The sequence below is a fragment of the Lepidochelys kempii genome, chromosome 7 (genome assembly GCF_965140285.1).
Source record: "Lepidochelys kempii isolate rLepKem1 chromosome 7, rLepKem1.hap1, whole genome shotgun sequence".
Lineage (NCBI taxonomy): Eukaryota > Metazoa > Chordata > Testudines > Cheloniidae > Lepidochelys > Lepidochelys kempii.
Window position 1 is genome coordinate 88111767 of NC_136386.1, and position 21268 is coordinate 88133034.

Here is a 21268-nt window from a genome sequence, read left to right on the forward strand (position 1 = left end):
TGTTTTATAGAATACAATATATAGAACCTACTGTGGAATTAGAAATAACTTCTGTTTTCATGTTTATAGACTGCAAGTTGGCCAGGGCTGGTCCTCCAGCCACAATAGTTCCCATTGATGAAGAAAGCCGAAACGGTGAGTGCGCTGCTTTTTTCTAAAAGATAATTACCTGGGCTATTATCTGCTTTACTCTGATCTATAGTGATCACTGTTAAGAAATCAACGCTGGTGGAATATACTCACTTTGCAATGATGACCACAGTAATAGGATTAAAATACTAGGCTCTGGGAATATCATGAATAATGTTTTCCATGTGTAGTTTTAAAACATCAGAATAAAAGTAATGGAATAAATAGGAATTTTTGATTATTTCCTTAAATTATGCATCTTGATAACTTGTTTCTTGGTACTAAATAGGCCATGTGATAATGTGTTTGGTATTAAAAAGAGTGTCTATACCATAACCGTTTAGGATTCATCACAGAGTAAGTACACCTGCTCGGTTGCTAATATTCAAATAATGTACCGAGTAGTTGAGTTTTATGTTATATGGTCAGTCCTTGCCCCACATGCAATAGCAACATATATACATAAATTATGTTTTATATCAGTGTGTTTTCATTTTTGCCAATCTACAGATATTTGATAATCTGTTCCATGTTGGTTAATCAAATTTACAAATAAATAACCTGCCAGTTTGATCTGCTAGATTAAAGGGTTAAATGTGGCAATCCTAAATGCCCAGTATCTTTGACTTATTGTGTTAGTATTGATTTTTTTCATTATCAAAATAAATGAGAGAGAATGCTTGATATAATATATAGTACAATAGTTGAAAATTCTTTTCAGCGATCATAAACGTCTTTCCCTCAAGCAAAATTAAACCAGTCCTTTAATTGACAATACAAAAACAGTAAGTGGGTCTGCAACTGGATAGGTGTCATTGTGCTTGCTATTCCTTTTTATTCTCCAGTATGGTAATTATTTGGGTTACACTCTAATAACTTTGACATATAATATGATGGAACAATGAGTATTATATTTTAAAACTGCAGTAAGCAAAGAGGAAGTATAATGAGAGGTAAAATTTTCAAAATGCCTGAGTGACTTGGGAACCATGTTTCATTGACTTTGAAAACGGAACTTAGGTTCCTTGGGCACTTGAAAATTTTATCTGAGCTCAGAGTTGTATGCATTTTCTAAACATCTTGGCGAAGATTTTCAAAAGGGAATGGATATTTTGATTGCTTCAGCTTCTGACTGCTCAGCTTGAGACACCTTACCGTGGCTTGATTATTCTGTGTTGAGAACCCAAAATTACTAGTTAGTCTTAAAAATCTTGGCTCTAGAGCACATTGAGCTGTGTTTAAAACAGAACTGAATGGCATTTGAAAACCATTGGAGCCCTTTTCTCCCTTTAACAATTTTAATGAATGTTCTGAATAATTCTGTGGTGGTTAGGGAAGGAATCCAGTTGTGCTTCCTGTGCAATTTGATAGGAGTAATAACATTGTTATCTTCTGAGATGTCCATTCAGGAATTCAGTGGAACAATGATAGTGATTTCTAAAAATTGCTTTGTTTTCCTTTTCCATGTTGTTTGTTATATTACCTTATGCATCCGTCAGAACCAGTGGTGATGCTTGCTAATGCTCATGAAATTTTGTAAAAGAAAACAATAGTCTGTCTTCACTTTATTGTTCAAAATCCCTCCTGGAAGAGCCATAGGATTATTCTGTTGACTATTTAATGTCTGCATTAAATTTATGCAACAGAACATAACACTTAGAAATGCACACTTGAGCAGTAAGTAATAAGAGTTATACTAAGTATACACAGTGTGCATCACTAGTGGTGTCTAAGAAGTTGTTACTTTCAGCTTTTGGTTTGCAGATTTGTGGGCAAAGAGTTGAGGATAGCCGAGGACAGTGTGTGATTTACGTTTTTTTGGTGTATCTGAGAAGAATGTAGTGCAGTACAATGCAATACAAAACCAAGGGTTCTGACTACAGGACCACCTTTGCTCCTCCTTGCTTGCCTGCCTGAAAACTGTTTCTGTGAACTCACAGAATCAGAGTGAAGTACTGTTTAGAATGGTAGAAGCTTATGTCCCTCCAGGACTATACAAATTCTTCTGCTGGTACAGCTGCCGGTTTAATGTTCTTTTGCACTGAGAAAAAGAGCATCTATTACTGCTAATATTCTATGGATTTATGTTGCTCCCATACTGCTAATATTTCTATTCTATATAATGTGAAATGTTGTTAAAGACTCTAAGAGAATGGATTTTAGCCGTTGGTTATTTTTCCCTCTCCATGTGTTAACTTCCTTGTGGTCGCGTCCATTGAAGCTCTGAAAGACTGGTCTGAGGAAAATTGCAGTAGTAATTGTATCTACCTATACAGTAGGGGCAACGGTTGCAATTTCTGTGAGTGGAGCCTGGAGACTCAAAGAAGGTATATTATGCCTTTTTTCCTTGCATTTTTGAACACCAGCAAAAATAACTAACCAATGCAATACTAGTATTGTTTCAGTAGATAGCATTATCATATTTCTATCATTCAAAACAAAACTATACATTGAATTATTTGCTTTTTATTTCATGATATTTATGCAAAATTAACTTAATGATATACCTTAACATTCTTATGTAGGCAGAAGATTGTATACATCTATATTTCAGTTTCAATTTTCTGTTACACCTAAGAATATTTAAATATTCCAAAGCACATGGTATCTCTTTTAGATTGTTTAGGTATACTAAAAAGCAATAATTTTGTACAATTGTTTTTTGCTTTTATATCAATCTGTTGAGAAAGAAAAAGTGTTTATTGTATTATTCTTTGGTTAATTCATGGGATGAAGAGCTCTATTAAGATTCGGCTGTTAACCAGAATACACATTTCACGTAGATAAGTTATCAAGCTCACTAGATTGCAAATAAGGAACAGTAAATGCTGTCATGATTTATCCCCCTTTTTTATCTGTGTGAAATCAAGGCTTAATTAAATACCTAAAGCGTGGTGATTTAAAATTAAAAGTGTAATAAGCAGAATAAGCAAAGTCAGTCAACAGATATATTCATTTAAAATACTGAAAGAGTAGCACAAAACTCCAAGGGTGTCCTAATTACATTTTACAGTAAGTTTATATCTGCACTTTTTCACTGCTTGATACAATATTTACCAATAACTTGGGTAGAATTTAAATATTTACATGTAACTGCCCCTGCAAGAAATGTGCATACACAGTGTATGGTGAGAAATTGTTTTCTCCATTGTTTCAACTGTGCATTTATACCCTATATCTGCAACGCTTAGCTTTGTTCTTCCTTGTGTCATTAAACGGAGTTATAAATCATCAGTTGTTCAGTAAATATGGCATATTACAAGCATCAATTACAATTCACATGGAAATTTATGGAAAGAAGACATATAGTCCATAAATATAAGACATGCTGTTTCAATGCATCTCCTGGGTATTCTCCCATTGGTTTGAGTCTTTCCTCAGGCATCTTGCTGATCCAGGAGGATGCAAACTGTACATCCCTGCATAACGGGTATGAATCATCAAATGCGGAGAGCTTAAATGACCTGCCCATTCCTTTACAGAGTGTCAGGACATGGGCAGTAGGGGCGTGGGTTGAGGCTAGGTCCAAGTTCAGCCTAGAGGGTCAAGGTCAAAAGCAGCAGTCCATTCCAGTATCACACCAAGTCAGAGTTTATGTTGATGAGCTGCACAGGGTCAGAATCAAGTGAACTGGGAGGAGAGGTAGATAAGCTGGAGGGTAGGGATAGGATACAGAGGGACCTAAACAAGTTAGAGGATTGGGCCAAAAGAAATCTGAGGTTCAACAAGGACAAGTGCAGAGTCCTGCACTTAGGACGGAAGAATCCCATGCACCGCTACAGACTAGGTATCGAATGGCTAGGCAGTAGGTCTGCAGCAAAGGACCTAGGGGTTACAGTGAACGAGAAGCTGGGTATGAGTCAACAGTGTGCCCTTGTTGCCAAGAAGACCAATGACATTCTGGGATGTATAAGTAGGGACATTGCCAGCAGATCGAGGGATGTGATCGTTCCCCTCTATTTGACATCAGTGAGGCCTCATCTGGAGTACTGTGACCAGTTTTGGGCCCCACGCTACAAGAAAGATGTGGAAAAATTGGAAAGAGTCCAGCGGAGGGCAATGAAAATGATTAGGGGACTGGAACACATGACTTATGAGGAGAGGCTGAGGGAACTGGGATTGTTTAGTCTGCGGAAGAGAAGGACGAGGGGGGATTCGTTAGCTGCTTTCAACTACCTGAAAGGGGGGTTCCAAAGAGGATGGATCTAGACTGTTCTCAGTGGTAGCAGATGACAGAACAAGGAGTAATGGTCTCAAGTTGCAGTGGGGAGGTTTCGGTTGGATATTAGGAAAAACTTTTTCACTAGGAGGGTGGTGAAACACTGGAATGTGTTACCTAGGGAGGTGGTGGAATCTCCTTCCTTAGAAGTTTTTAAGGTCAGGCTTGACAAAGCCCTGGCTGGGATGATTTAGTTGGGGATTGGTCCTGCTTTGAGCAGGGGTTTGGACTAGATGACCTCCTGGGGTCCCTTCCAACCCTGATATCTATGATTCTATGAATCAGCTGAAGTAGGGTTAGCAGAACAGACGCAAGGTGAGGTGTCATGAATGGAGCAGGGGACCAGGAACTGAAGCAGAGTGAGGAATTAGGAGCAAGATAAGGTATCAGGAGTGTGCAGCAGTGTCTGTTTTCGGCAGCAAGCCAGGGATCCTGAGCTAGTTACACAGACAGCATTCAGCTATTTTCCCTAGGCATTAAATAGCATGCCTGGGCCAATTAGGATATGCAGTAGGTTCTTCCAATCAGGACCTCTGTGGGTGGGGCATCCATTAGTGCTTGAAACTGTAGGGCTCATAGGCTGTTGTTCCCCGCATCACCAAAGCTGTTGGTTGGCAGTGCGGACATGGCAGTCACCCAGCAGCTGGCAGACCTAGGTTCCAGATCCATGGATCCTCACATAGTGAGTCAGTGGTACAGAGAGTACTAATTCATGACTCTTACATTCATGTTAATCAATCATGTTGCTTCTCAACACAGTGATACCATCTTCTTGCACTTGGCTATGGTGAAGCTGAATGATGGACACAAATAGATCCAGTGCAATTCAATGAATTTTCACCCTATTCGCTCCCTGGGAGATATGGGAAGTAGCAACAATGAGACAGTGCACTTCTCATCTCTGTCTGGGACTCAAATAGATGTTATAACAGGGAGCAGTACTGCCCTCCTACATTACTTGAGATGTACAAAATCAGGCAGCAGAATGACCTTGCCTTGCTCTTTTCCTAGATCTTAGCGCATTTGAGCAGTAAATAAGAGCACCACTAGCATTCTGCTTCTCCTGCACTTTAGTGCTCCCTGGGTGTCAAAGACAGCAGCATAAAGTGGATACCCTTATTCCTCTTACACCTCCAGGGGAATTAAAGACCAGAGCCACAAAAAAAACCTCCTGGCTATAATGTTTGTGGCCATATATTCCGCACACCCCTCGTTCCCACCATACGCACACACAGGCACAGATGTCACTGGATTCAGTGGAATTGTTATCTTTGACAGGTAAGGTGTAGAAGAAATTGGAATCATGGCAAGTGATAGGCATCGCTGTGTGCTATGGGGCTCTGTTTTGTGAGGACTCCATGGGACCATGGGATCTCCCAAGAGGTTTACAGAAGGAATGGACAGATAAGAGCAGGGGTCAGAGCTGATGGATCCATTAGCTGGGCTGCAATAACATTAATGCAGTGGCTCCAGTACCACCATGCAGTCTTTGGGAAGCTGCCTACCCCTCCATCCCTGCTGTGGAGATGCCCAGGAGAAACAGCCTGGCAACCAGCCATGCCCCTGGGGAAGGATTTGCTTAGTAATATTTTATTTATGTTAGTGGAAAAAATAATTTCATTTTAAGCTGTATATAAAAATTAAATTAAAAATACATAGCGGCAAAATGTCATAAAAATAGTACAAACAACAACAAAACTATGGAAAGCCTTATGAAGGAAACAAGCATAAAGAAAATTAAAGGCTGAGGGTCAGTTGGAACTGTAGTCTTGGGCAGTACAGTTTTTTTTAAGAATACAGTTTGTAGTGGCACACACAGGTTTTTTAGACAAATATTTTATTTTCCATTACAACGCATGTAGAATTGACAAAAAGAAATATGGCGAATTTTGATATATGAATCTGCAATACAATGTATCTGTAGCAAGAGTCATTTGTTCAGTCAGGAGGCCTAGTGGTCGGGGCCTGCGACTCCAGTCCTTTCAGTTCAGTGTGTTCTGAACCCCTGGGTGGGGTTCAGCTCCGTCGACTTCCTTGCTGGTAACCCCTCATCCTGCCCATCTCAGGGCTAGGCAAAGGGGAATCTGGGATGGGTAAGGGGACCTGGGCCCTTCTGCTCTATCAGGCCCTGGCCCAGGACCCCCTACCCAGAGAGTGTGATAGCATGTCCCGCCTCCTGATCACCTTCCCATGATCCACTTCTTACCATACCTGCTCCCTCAATTTGTGGCTTGGTTGTTGTTGGGTTACAGTCCTTTGTTTCAAACCGCAAAGTCTTGGGACTGATGCAGGTGGCCCTCTGGTACTCTTGCACATGGTTCTCCCTACCTCTTGAGTAATGTCTAAAAGGTTTGTGTGTGTCGCGGGGCGGGGTGGAGAAGAGCCACAGCTGGACCTCTTCAATCAGAGTTTCTTCTATTGTTGCAGGGAAGCCCTCCTCCAGGAAATAGCCTCTCTCCTCCCTTTTCCCACCTTGCCTGGGTTGCTGAAACTCTCTCTATATTGGTCCTTTCCCAGGCATCTTTGACAGTGCCTGAGAGGTGGAACTTTTCTGGCCCAGTATTGCTCCAGCCCTGCCTATGCCCTCTGTGTTAGTGTGGGGTGTGTAAACCACTTCACAGTATCCAATACCTTTCAATGCCCATATGAATTTGCTAGGGTAACAATTCTTACAGTAATAGCAATATACTTGCCATTTGATTCCAAAATTGACATTGTTCAGTAGTTCAATATGCTATGGAAACTGCAAAAGTGATACTGAATCTTTGATAGTGGAAGGCATTTGGACTATATGCAATTTCTAAGATGCAGAGTTGTACAACATACATTTCCAATGGCAAATTATATTTTTTCACCAAGGAAAATCAGTGCTCTTATAAGTGCATTGTATTTATGTTACCATTCAATCAAGTGTGGATGGATGAGTCTTTGAGGATGGTCAGTGGTAAAGGCCAGAAAAAGAAGTGAGCTTTTAGGAGGAACTTGGAAGACAGCAAGGAGGCATGGCACACTGAATCAGGGAGAGAATTCTAGGTAGAGGTTTGCAAGGAAAAAGGCACAAATGTGAGTGACAGGAGGCAAGAGCATGGTAAGGTGTGAAGCATTGAGAGAACATACAAAAGACCAATCCTGGAATGAATTAATCCTGGAATCCCCCAGAGCAGAAATTCTCAGAGAATGAGGAGTTTCACCATGCTAAAAGCAGTGAAGAGGTCAAATAAAAAGGAAAGGGGAGGAGAGGAGGCTCTTGTACAGTGGTCCAAGTTCTCTTTTCTGCATGCTTTAGTTCCCCTTGGACTTGTATGGAAGGTCTGTCAGGAGAAGGCTCATCTACGACTACTACCTCTAGAATGGAAATATTTCATCGTGCAACTGCTGCTCCTTCTCCTCTTCATAAGTTAGAAAATCATCATTTCCCAGGCACTTATGTCTGTAGCGTCTAGCCATTATTTCATATATTAAAACATACACCAATTGTCCTAGGTGATTGGGTGTCAGGGTTTTTACAATTGTTTACAACTTCCTGTGTGTGCCTTTTGGAGAAATTTGGTGGTTTTGGATGGGTGTCTCAATGAGCAGAAATCAAATTCACAGAACCGCCTTTTTAATGGCAAGTAGGCCATCCTGGTCATATTACCCTCCCACATTGGGAGTGCACATGTGAGTTATTACAATCTTACACAGGTATTTAGGAGAGGGATTGGTCCAGGATAAGGAACTGTGGAGAGTAGAAAATAAGACCCGCCATATACCTAATAAAGTCTCTTCTCTTAAGCTGCTCTGCAATTCTGCATTATGGAATACTGTAGTTTTGGGGGCATCCTATGTAGCACCCCTGCTGCCGGACCACTGTTCACAGTGTTTTGCAATTAGTGTGACTTGAAGGGCTGTGGATACACTTTACTTCTGTTTTATTTGAGGAACTAAAAGGAAAGGAAAGTAATTTTACAGATAGTTGAATGGAAGCCTCCTTCAAAATCCTGAGGTCATGGACAGTTGTTAATGAAGTTACTTGGGTTTATTTATTGTAATCCTCAATAGGTTTTGAGCAATAATGATATTTGGTATGGTAATATACGCAAACTACACAGGGTATTTTTAAATCTAATCTATATATATTTAACAAGTTGTAGTATAATGTACCTTTTCAGAGTCCTGCTAATGATGTTGGGAATGCAAACCTTTAAAACATACTAAAATGGAACTGAATTAAAAACTGGGGATTTGTGTGCCCTAATATGTAAAACATGCATATATACATTTAACTTTCACACAAGGCACATACTTATCAACTCATAGAAGTAGTTAACTAACTGGGAACATTTTCAAGTAGCAAAACATGTTTTATTTAATCATGCTGAATGTTGCTTCTTCAGTAGAGGAAATAACATATTGTACAGCGCTAGGTCATTTCCAGATCAGTTAATTTCTGGAAAACAGCAAAACTGTTCCAAATCACTGATGTCCAAAGAAAAATATGTATTCCTTGGTTTCACTTTAAGCCACATTACTACCTATTGGTCTAATATAAATCTGGTAAGTGATTATCCTATATATTATACATTTCATAATTGCTTACTACTAGGCAGTATCTTTATATATGTAATTGAATTGCAGTTCTAATAAATAACCCCATCAACCTGTAAGATTGGTTTTAAAATACAGTGCTATAAGAAAATGTAATCATTTTGTAACAGCTGACTGTTTTCTTTTCAAGAAAACTGAATGTTTGGTGCATAATGTATATTTAACTCTGACACTATAACTTCATGGTTAACATGATTTGCTTAGGTTGCTCAATATCTTTATCCACTGACAAGTTTAGTTATTCCGTCCTTTATTTTCTACTTTGAAGTAGCTTGTCAAACAAAACCTTAGAGACGATCCAAAAAAAGACACCTATGCAATATTTTTCAGGCATTTTTTCTTCAGTAAAGAATTGCTCATCTGAAAAATAAGACTTCAAAGTCTCACTGGCAATAGACAGACAAATACAAATAAGTGAGATGATAAAGCATAACAAGAACTGTTCAGTTTTAATGCAACTCTGGGGAAGTCTGTCAACAATCCTGGATACCGTCAGCATTAGATTTTAAATTAGTGAATAGGCTTCTTTAACAACAACAACAAAAGGTTTTGATACCTAATGCTGCTGTTAATATTACTGACCATACCACTAATGACAGGAAATTTAGCCTCCAGGAGACCTACTAGTCTTCAGTGAATCTATTAATAACCATTTTCTTTAGTTCTATGCGCAAGATGTTACTGCTCAACTTGTGAGACTATTGTGAGCAGCGTGTGTACTTAAAGTTGCCACAGAATTTCAGTTGGAGAATAAAACACATTTAAAACATATTTTTCAACAAGTTTAAATTTCCTGGGAAAAATCTCTCTGAAGGTGCCCAGCAGAAGGTTGACTATATTATTAGCATATGTAAAAAAAGTAGCCTGCTTGGATTACTTTACTATAATTGAAACACCCACAATTGGTTGTGGTTTGAAAGTACTTAGTGGGCACATCAAAGATTTCCCTACATTTTAATCTTTCAGCAGTGAAATTCAAGTAAATATATACTAATATGAAGCAACTAAGAAGTAAGGCCTGTAGGGTCTTGATGCATTAGGATCCAATTTAATTACATTATCACAATATATACAAGAGAGAGGCATGGCCTAGTGGCCTCAATAGTGATCTGAGAATGCAAGCATGAAATCCCTGTGTTCTATGCCTGTTTCTTAAATGCACTTCTCTGTGGTTTTGATTCAGTAACTTATTCTCTCTGTTTATCCATCTGTAAAATAAGGATAATACTGGTGGATTCAACTAGCATGGAACTACTGTGGGATTGGTTCCTTTTCCCCTCAGCATTGGACTTTCCATTTCCGTCCGCTCTCTGCATCCCTCTTACCTTCCTGCTCTCCTACCCTGCTTAAGGAAATGTTCAGTAAAGTTTACTGACATGTGTGCAGTAAAGTTAAATAAGTGTGGAAGTGTTTTCAGGGTCAAGGCCTTAATGTGGATCTACCAGGCATATACTCCCTAGTTTTTTTGGGGTGGGTTTTTTCCCCCAGACACTGAAGTAGCAAACAATATGACAAGGGAAGTGTTCTGCATTCTAGTACGTCTTCATCCATGTACAACAGAAATGTATTATTAATTTGTATTTATTTTTGACAAATATACCAGGAACCATGTGAAAGGGCCTGATCTGAGATGATATCAAGACAAAAAAAAGATTCTGATAAATTTAATAAAAGCACTTTTTAGATATTCATCTGAATTGACTTGCCAGTACTCTTAAGCTTCTGCCATCAGTATTAAAAAATAAGGAGGGAAATTTTTGTGAGTAAGTTCAGCTTTTGAGCATTGAGAGGCAATAGATTTTTTTTTCATATTTCTACACATTCTTTGGGTTTTACAAAACATTTTTTTTTCTTTAGCGGCTGTACGTTTAGTGCACTTTGTTTTCACAGCATTAAAGTTTGAGGTTTCTAAATAAAATATATTGCGTTGTAGTAAATTACAGTTCACAGTACAAAATTTTATCTGAGCCCATTTCACTTTTATGATAAATAAAGCTAATGAATATTTAATTTGTGAGAATATTGTGTTCATGTCTCATGAATGTATTCATTTAAATCGGAGGCAAACTTGTACTGTTTCTAATCAAAAGGATGTGTCTCAAAACTAACCTGATGCAAGTGTATCCCCTGTTGGTGTTGGGGAAGAGGGCATTTACAGGTTTCCCTGTAAGGATATGAGATGTTACAGGCCCCAGCTACGGAACTTTGTCTCTATAGTTCTGTTGCCGCACAGGCTTTTCGCTCTGGAGGTCCCCTGTTCAGTCCCCCGTGTGTCAGCCAAGATGTCAGCCTTCACCCAAGCACTGATAATAGTCATTAACTTCAGCACACTCCAAGTATGCGGAGCAGGTTTGAACTGATCTCCCTCTCATTTTATTTGTGTTTTTATTAACAAAGTCATACCCTAGTAAAGGGTTGAGGGTGTGGTCATTCAGTGTTTTTTGTTTTGTTTTTCAATGTTTTACACTAAGTACAGTGTTCAAACTTTGTATTAGATCCAGTTGGGAAAGGCACCTGCTTTCAGCCCAATGTAATTGTTCTTGGGGTCTGTGATGCAGTATCTGCCCCATACTGGCAGAAAAGGGGTTAAAAGCAGCCCTAGGGAGGCTGCCAATCACAGAAGGGCTTATAGGAGCAGCCAATCAGGGCCGAGCTGTCCCATATAAGAAGGGCTGCAGAAAAGAACAGGGGTAGTCACTCCCTGGATCTGAAGAAGGGAGGAGGATTGGCTGCCTTGCAGGCAAAGGGTAGCTAATGCCCTGGACAGAGCAGTGCTGCAGGCAGAGACTCAGAGAGCTAAAGGCTGCCCCGATAGGCTGCGGGGATCTGCAGACTGAGGCTCTGATGCAAGGGCAAAGAGAGTGCTGGAGCCACATGGGAAGTGGCTAGGCTGTGGACTGCAGTTTGTCCCTGAAGGGAGTAGTGGACAGTAGACTGCAGGTCCCCCCGGAACTGGGGGAACAAAGAGTGTGGCACAGCTGGTGGGTAGTCTCATTGAAAAGGATGCTGTGGTCCTGGGAGTGACGTGGGTCCAGGAACAGAGGTGACAGCAGGCGAGACACCACCAGAAGAGGGTGCAGTGCTAATTCCTCAGACAGACAGCAGGCGGCATCACAGGGTCCAAGATCTCTTCAGCTCAGAGCACCCCTGGGGATAAGATAAAACACTGATGGCCTTCTATAGTATTTTGGTCAAGCAGCCACATTTTACATGTACTGACTTTCATGCTACTTGAAACTTACTCACAAATGACTTACTCTGTCATAGCTAGAATACTGACAATGTATTAGAGTATTCTTATAGTGGCACCAGATGCAAACATAGCTAATTTGTGTGTGTGTAGGCGGGGGGAGGGGGAGATTATGCACTTACTTATAACTGGTGTAATTTGCAAGTAACACCATATAGAGTATGGTGGAGTTATTCCAGATTTACACTGGCATAAATAAGAGCAGCATCTGGCTGTTGAATCATATCTTCATAAACAAAAAGCTGCAGGTCTTATGTACATAATGTAATTGTCCCCCCCCCCCCCCCCAAAGCTCAGTAAATAAACATGTTTTCTTTTTTCTGCCTACCTTTCATCTTGTTACTTTTTCATGTTTCTCTTTTTCTTATTTTATGCTATCATAATGGTGTTGCATGCTAATTAAATAATAATTGGCCCTTCTTCATATATCAAATTTGTCCAGGCCCTTCTCACACAGATTTAACATTGCTATAGCTCCACTTATTTTATTGGAGTTATTCCAGATTTATATTGATATAGGCGAGAGCAGGGTCAGGCCTCTGATTTCCAAACTGCACTTCTGGGCATATTTCAGTATCTGTGCATCTCTTGCTGTCCTTGCAGTGGTGTTACTTTGGTTATTTTAATCTTGAATGACTGTAGTGTTGGTGAAAGGTGCCAGATTACAAAATCTTGAGTTGTGGAGTGGCAGTGCAAATTTCTCCACTGCACTAATGTGTTTTAACTTTGTTATGCAGTGACAAAGCTACTGTGTTTGCCATAATAGATGTTCTGTTACTCTTGTACTGCATCTTCGTTGCTTTGTACAGATCTGATGAACATAACAGTAAAAAAAAGTATTTGTCAAAATATTGTTTACAGATTTTTTTTTAATTTACACATTTTTGTCAGCTCTAAACACTTCACATATGAGCTTTTGTGGTTTCAGTAACAAAGGCATGGAGTCAGGTCAGAGGTGTGGTGTTCTCTTTCCTGCCAAAGGAGTGCATTCCCTCTGTCAGAGAATTGGGGACCAAGAGTTATGCAGTAGTCACAGCACAGGCTTCCTCGTAAGTGGCAATGGCTCAGTCAAAGATAGGACTCAGACCCATATCAGTGGCCATTCTGGATACCATGGGGTCTCCATCCTCCAGCTTAGAACTTTCCCCTCTTCCGCCTTATTTGGTTTCTTCAAGAGTGTGACAAGGGCATTGGCATCTCAGAGAACAATTTCTGGTATCTCTACCAAGCAGCCTTCTCTACCACAAAAGATATAGCAGCCACTACCTCACTATCCTGTTGTATCCTCTTCCTCATGACCAGACAAGGCTATGGAGGTGACAAGCAACTCACCATTGCCAGAGGACCACAGGGATCATCAAGATCTTGTGAGAAGGGTCGCCTCCATTCTTGACATTCAGGTGGAGTAGGTCCATGAGAGCTCTCACAAGTTGGTGGACTTTCTGGTATCAGTGGGACCTTCTATAATGGAGTGGGTCAGAATGACTCCTACCACCCCAGTGGTTTATGTAAGGAGAGTGAGTACAGAGAAAGGATCACAGGCAGTTGGTGTAATATAGATCAGCCTTTAGGCTGCTGTAATTCATTCTGGGGGACTGGACTGGTGCAAAGCAGCTTAAAGACACTTTTGCACAAACCCTGACACCCTGTGCTCTGTTTTTTGCTCATTGCCTGCAGCAGCGCGTTGGAATACTGATCATCTTCTTGTTCCAAGATATGGATAATGAAACTCAACGTTAAATTTCCATTACCCATCCTCCCAAATAAACATCATAAAATAAAACAAATGAAAATATTGTTGGAGTACAACAAACACATATTTTAAACAAGAAAAAATGGCCTAAAAGAAAATGGTATTGTTTTCAGTGTCAGTTAGTAACCTTTTGAGCTAAATATGTGTAAGGGATTGTTAATAATCAGTTTAGTTTGAGAGAAATTTAACCATGGTGCAGAGAACCACCTTAGACCAGCTAGACAAAGGGTAAAGAAAAAGTCCTATACATTCAAGCTATCTTCTGCCCCCAACTTTTCAAAGACTTTTTAAAAGATGAGGTAAAGGAGACTTTGTATAGCTTGTTTTTCTTTTCAACAAATTATTCTCTTTTTCTACTGTTCACACAAACAGTTGTCCCTTACTTCCCCTCTTACCCCGTATATCATGCTTCTTGATATATATACCAAACTGGAAAAAGACTTACCACATATAGAATATAAACTTCATCAATATTATATCACTTTTTAATTTACTGTGTATGAAAATCTATGGGATTAAGAGTATGAAATCAGAACAGAGCAACCAATATATAGTGACTAATATAGTGTTTGTTTTATTAATGCCCATTTATTCATTTTCATCGAGAAGTTTACTTTTGTAGGGATTGGCATCAATGATTTAACTGAAACTTCACCAATTTATCTGGTGTTGAATGCTCTTCTTCAATCATAGATTTAAATCACAATGTGTTTTTTGCTAAGGGCAAATGTATGAAGATTGAAGAATCCATAGAAGGAAAGAAATTTTTTCTTTTTCATTTTTATTCATAAACCGACATTAAAATTAGTAATATTTGGTTATCTCGAGGTCAGGTTGAAAGAATCTGGGTAACAGAGAAGCTACATTGCTTGTGTTGACTAGCTGAACTACTTCTAACAATTCTTCCCCTCTGTTCCCTGTTCACACCGTTTGGGGCAAATTCCCATTTCAGTTACGTTAGTGTAAATTCAGAATAAGTCCACTCAAGAAAATGGAACTACATCAGATTTATGCTATTGTATTTGTGAATCCGGCCCATTGTTTTCTTCTGTCTTTTTGCTCAAATACATGCCTTTTGTAGAAAGAGAGTGATTTCTCAACAAAATAATTCTGAAGACACTTGATTCCAGACAGGTCTACTATGATTGGACTAGATGACCTCCTGAGGTCTCATCCAACCCTAATCTTCTATGATTCTGTGAATGGTCTCTTATAATATGTGTTTACTTATCCTAAATCATCCATACCAAATTATATTTAGTTTTTCAAGGCTAGAATAAGAGTTTTGTGTTTTGTGCCTTGACTCTTTCACTATCAGAAATTGGTCCAATAAAAGATATTACCTCACCAGCCTTATCTCTCTAATATCCTGGAACCAATATAGCTACAAAACCACAGCAAACTACTCTCCTACAATCAATTAATGTAAGGTGTTAAATTTCAACTGCTGTTGAATGTTAAAATGTTGGATGTTAAAAATGGTGAAGATTTTTTGGAATTAAAAACACCGTTATAGAGAGCAATATGTTCACTATCAGGGATGACCTCCTTTGTGGGTGCAGAGTTCAGCCTTGCTATGTTAGGCTGTAAACTGTGCACCTTCCTGGTTATCAGTTATTATTGAAGTGCTGAGGTCACTGTAAAACTTGCCTGTCTATGATGTGGGAGCTATATAATCACGATGAGTAAGGTTGAGTAGATATGGTATGTTCAGTCCATTTTCTAATGACCAAGAAACTATTATAATCGACTTTCTTCTGGAAGTTGAAAGATTGCTGTTTTTGTTGATGTTATAATTTATTGCAGCAATGAATGGCCCAGCGATATAAATTGTAAACATTGTGTAAAATGATTAATTGCATTATTAGCATCCTTCCCTCAACAAGAACCTCATACACAAGAATCAAAATGGCACACATCTCAGTTTTAAAAAGTTTTTTTCCCCAAAAATTAAAGCATAAATACTGAAAAGATGAGATTTTGTGGGTTTTTTTTTTTTGTTTTGGACAGTAGGAAAGCTATTAAGGAAATAAGCTAAGCACCAACTAAAATTCACTCAGTTTAAAGTTTAATTGTAAAGTGAGGATTAAAGCTGTTTTAAAAGCAGTATGTATTTCACTTTATTCTTCTTAGCTCATTAGGTAGTGAAGCCAGGTAATATTTTCAAAATCTCCTAAGTGATTTAGGACCTCAAATCCCATTTTCAGAAGTGACTAAGGCTCTTAGGGCCCGATTTCAATGGTATTTAGGAGCCTGAAATTGCAGATAGTAGGATTTTTAAGATGACTAAATTGCTTACATGCCTAAGTCATGTTGAAATCAGTGTGGGCTGTTCATGCCCACCCAAAACTATGAATAAGTACTTGCATTCCCATCTTGTGCTGAAGCCTGCTGCACTCCATCTTCACTGTTATTTTTAATCATGCTAACTAGATTAAAGCTAGTGTGGGTATGCCTACACAAGCTGCAATCACACCTCCAGCTGCAGTTTAGATATACCCTGAGCCACCTCTCTAAGTCAGTTTTCAAAATGGGAGTTAGGTGATTTGAAAAATTTATCCTCAATCCAGGGAAATCTCAACTGGATTTTAGTGCAAGATAAAATTCTTCTGTCTTCGCCATTATAATAGTGCAAGATGGGGGAAGGCTCTTCATCATTCATTCTGCAATAAGCAATTGGAAGGAATGCTGGAAGTTGACAGCCCAGAGATAAGAGTACATGAGAGTAAACTGCCATATGTCATACTTTTTGTAAACATTACCTTCATATTATTCAGTCTTTAGATACTAAAGGTAAGGTCCAGGTTTCCTTCAATTACAGTTATCCTGTTTGCACTATAAAAGTAACAGCTGACATTGGCCACAGTTGGAAGACCAGATACTGGGCTAGATGGGCCATTGGTCTGACCCCGCTGCGGCCATTCTTATGTTTTTATTTCTCTTTTGCTGTAGGAAAAGGCAAGGGACTGCAGGTTGGAGTTCAGGGGTTTTTTTTTCTCCTGTAAGTGATCCCTGTGCTCAGAATATCTGTGCTTCAAGAGTAGCTTACTAAACATACACCACTTGGTTTAGTTTTATTTCAGTTTTAGAACACTAATACACAAAACACTTAACACTTAAGGTATTGGTTTTAACAAAGGAGCACTTTTAGCCACTAAGACACCACATTAAATGAAGGACTGTGCTACTTAACTTTGCTCAACCATAAATTACATTTTTATTTGTCTTATGTACTCCATATGGAAGCTTGCTATATCCTTTTAGTGTTTCCAAGTCATGTTAATCAAGTCAAATGTTATCTTTCATACTTTGTTTTGTTTTCCTCTGCCAACATATATTTTTCATTATTAGCATGTGATGTCCTACATTTTATCCTACTGACAAAACCGTTTAGAAAAATAGTCTGATTAAAACATATCATCAGGCACTGACCGTCTGGATATCTGCTTGTAATTTAAATTATTAGCATGTTATTTCTGGGGGGGTTTCTTTTCCCCTTTTTATCTTTTCTTCCTTCTCCTCCCAAAAGCCTTGAAGTGCATAGCATGCCCTGAATAGGTGAGTTGATAATACAGGTTCACTGAGAGTGTGGTGAGGTCTATTTCAAGTCACATGACAGTAAATATATTACATTTGTGTTTTCAACTTGAGCCTTCATTGCCTTGTGACCTCCTAAGAGTGTTGCTGACTCAGATTTTCTCTATGACTATGCAGTGATCCACTGCTGTGTGTGTAAACCTGCCTTTTTGTTATTGCTTGTCATCCAGCAATGGAAGTGCTGTATCTGTGAAAGTGAATGCATGCTGAATAAAAATTACATTGAACTGCCTCCACAAAGTACTTGGGCTGTTAAGCATAAATTCCTTCCTAGCTTTAATTATTTTACACCTAGTCCTAAATCAACATAAATGTGTATTAGTACTTTTCAGAACAATAATTATACACTGCTGCTGTCAGGCATTAACTTTTATTTTTTCAGGATAGTTTATGAGACTGATGAAAAATCTGGCATATATTGCTTCTGAAATGCACTACTGAGCATTTGTGTTTGGTCCTATTATTTTGTCACTGTCATAACAGGGTGCAGTTGAAAGAGCAATTCTGTGATAAACCATCTCCTGCACAACAGATTAATAATTTTTTAAAGGGTATCAGTGAGAAACCTGCCATCTGCAAGAACCAGCCAACTTGTCTAAGTGCACGCACATGCATGTTTGTATATTTAATTCAATAGGTCTTTTTTTGTTTTTTGGGGTTTTTTTTGGTTTTTTATCATACTTACTGTATTCAACTCTCTCGTTCCATTGACCATCCAACTTACTCACTGTTCCTCTTCAAGGGGTGTGCTATGGCTCTGGATGCTTTGCTTTCCAGGAGTTTAAGGGAATCTAAATTCCCTACACATCTGCATGGTTATGTAAACCTTGCCCAGATTATAGCTGTGGCATGGAGAAAGCAATGCCTATGATCTGTGCAATTGTGAGTGATATATCCCAGTTCCTTGCTGGAGCCAGAGGAGTGCAAGTGGTGCTCCTGGCTGGCCAAAGGGAACTGCAGCACCATGGACAGCTCAGTGCTAGTAGGGAGCAGAGGAATGAGAAAGAGCTCCTGGCTGGCTGCTGGGCCTGAACTTGAAAGAGCTCTGAGTTAAGGGTGAAGCTTTTGTGAAGGCTAGGGCCATGGGGAAGTGGCCTAAGGAACGGAAAGCAGTTTAGTTAAAAGGCTCAGTGGCACATGGCTGCTATTCTTAGGGACTTTGGAATGGGACCCAGAGTAGTAGGGGCAGGACTGGTATCCCCACATAGCTTACTGGAGCAGTGGCCTATAATCAGCCATGGATACACCTCCGGAAGAGGAAATGAACTGTTGAGGTCCAGCTGGAGGGCTGGGGCTGGGACAGACCAAGAGCCCCCAGGAGGAAGCCCTGGGGTTATGGCTTGATACCAGGGCTGGGACTGTTGAAAGACCACAGACACACCAAACCAGAAAGGGTGCTGATAAGAGGTGGGTGCCATGCCATTACACCACCAATACAATTGTCCCAATAGAGTAACTTCTCACTTAAAGTCGTCCCGGTTAACATTGTTTCGTTGTTACATTGCTGATCAGTTAGGGAACATGCTTGTTTAAAGTTGCACAATGCTCCCTTATAAAGTCATTTGGCAGCCACCTGCTTTGTCCACTGCTGGCAGGAAGAGCAGCCCATTGCAGCTAGCTGGTGGGAGCTTGGAACCAGGCGGACCGGCAGCCCCCCATCAGCTCCGTTTCCTTAAGTTCCCTGTGCTGCGGCTGTTCAGCTGTCCCTCCCCCCACTGCCATGTGCTGCTCCTTCCCTCTGCCTTGGAGCTGTTCCTGGGAGCCTCCTGCTTGCTGTGGAGGGTTAAGGGGGGCTAATATCAGGGTACCTCTCTCCCCCCGCTCCTGCACCCCACTTACCCCATTTACATAGTGTGGGGGTGGAATATGACACAACAGGGCTCAGGACGGAGGGAGCTTGCAGGCAGAAGCTTCTGTCTCAACTTCCTGTACTTAAAGGGGCAATGTCTCTCTCTCTCTCTCTCTCTCTCTCTCACATGTGCACACACATGGGGTGTGTGTCTGTCTGCCATGCTGTCTTCCCTCCCTCCATTCATGCTGCCTTGTAGAGTGTGCAGCTACATTAACAACAATGTGTTAATCCTTGAGGGCTCAGCCGAATGCTAGTTCATCATTTAGCAGTAAGGCATTCCCTGGGAAATATCCCACCCTCTGACGCCATCACATCAACCAAGCTTCACAATCATCATTGCTGTGTACAGTATTAAATTGTTTGTTTAAAACTTATAGTGTGTGTGTGTATATATATGTATATATAATATAGTGTGTATATATATATATAGTATATATACACACACACACACACACACATATATATATATAGTCTTTTGTCTGGTGAAAAAAATTTCCCTGGAACCTAACCCCCACATTTACATTAATTCTTAAGTGGAAATTGAATTTGCTTAACATCATTTCACTTAATTTTTCAGGAACATAACTACAAAGTTAAGTGAGGAGTTACTGTACCATCATCCCAATACAAAGTCGGGAGTATCAGAATGTTATACAGAAAGAACTGGATGTCTTTGAGAACTATAATATAACTGGGATGAAATTTAATGTACAAAGACAAGATCATGCACTTAGGGACTAGTAAGAATTTCCCCTAAAAGATGGGGGCTCATTAGTTGGAAATGACACAGGAGGAGAAAAACATAGGTGTTTATATTAGTTGATCACAGGATGACTATGAGCCACCAATATGACGTTGCCGTGAAAAAGGCAAATGCAATCCTAAGATGTATGAGGTAAGGTGTTTCCAGTAGCAATAGGCAAGAATTGATGTCATGTATTAATGTACAAGGTACTGATAAGACCTCTTTTGAAACATTGTGTACAATTCTAGCTACGTGTTTAAGAAAGATAAATTCGAACTGGAACCAGTGCAGAGACGGGTCAGTAGGATGATCGGGGAATAGAGAGCCTGCCTTAGGAAAGGAGACTAAAAGAGCTTGTCATGTCTAGCATAGCAAAATGAAGGCTGAGAGAGTATGTTTTCTCTTAGTAAATATCTGAGGCGGTAAAGCACCAGAAAGGGAGAAGAAGAACTGGTTAAATCAATGGACTGTGTTGATGCCAGAACAAATGGGTATAAACTGGTCATGAATAAATTTAGGCTGGAAATTAGAAAGTTTCTGTCATAAACATACAGCTAAGGGTAGCATAAAATCCCTCCTTTACCTGTAAGGGGTTAAGAAGCTCAAATAACCTGGTTGGCATCTGACCAAAAGGACCAATAAGGGAAAAAGATCCTTTCAAATTTGTGGGGGGAGGTTTTTGTTTGTGCTCTTTGTTGTTCTCTCTGACAGAGAGGGACCAGGGCAGGAAAATCCATCTGCTAAAACCCTACCTGAAATAAGCATCTAAGATTACAAAAATTGTAAGTAAAGGCAAGGAAACGCATTAGATTATCTTTTGTTTTAGCTTATGAATTTTCCCTATGCTAAGAGGGAGGTGTATTCCTGTTTTTGTAACTTTGAAGTTAAGCCTAAAGGGGAATCCTCTGTGTTTTAAATCTTTATTACCCTGTAAAATTACCTTCCGTCCTGATTTTACAGAGGTGCTTCTTTTACTTTTTTCTTTTTAATAAAGTTCTTCTTTTAAGAATCTGATTGATTTTAGTGCCCTAAAGAAAGGGTCTGGTCTGTACTGTTATTAAAGGCAATTGGTTGGTATATTATTCTCAAGCCTCCCCAGGAAAGGGGGTGAAGGGGCTTGGGGGGATATTTTGGGG

General features: G+C 39.7%; 1 protein-coding gene across 6 annotated transcripts in view; it reads left to right on the forward strand.

Moving 5' to 3' along the window:
• The window catches only part of PCDH15 (protocadherin related 15), a 1335873-nt gene that overhangs the window by 754698 nt on the left and 559907 nt on the right, over positions 1-21268 (forward strand). For 5 of the 6 annotated variants that reach the window (XM_073353680.2, XM_073353679.2, XM_073353690.2 and 2 more), the window contains one exon: positions 70-135. The exons of the other annotated variant lie outside the window; for it this stretch is intronic. In XM_073353680.2, coding sequence (XP_073209781.1) covers positions 70-135 — 66 coding nt within the window. The remainder of the gene's footprint in view (positions 1-69; positions 136-21268) is intronic. 6 annotated transcript variants of the gene reach the window in all.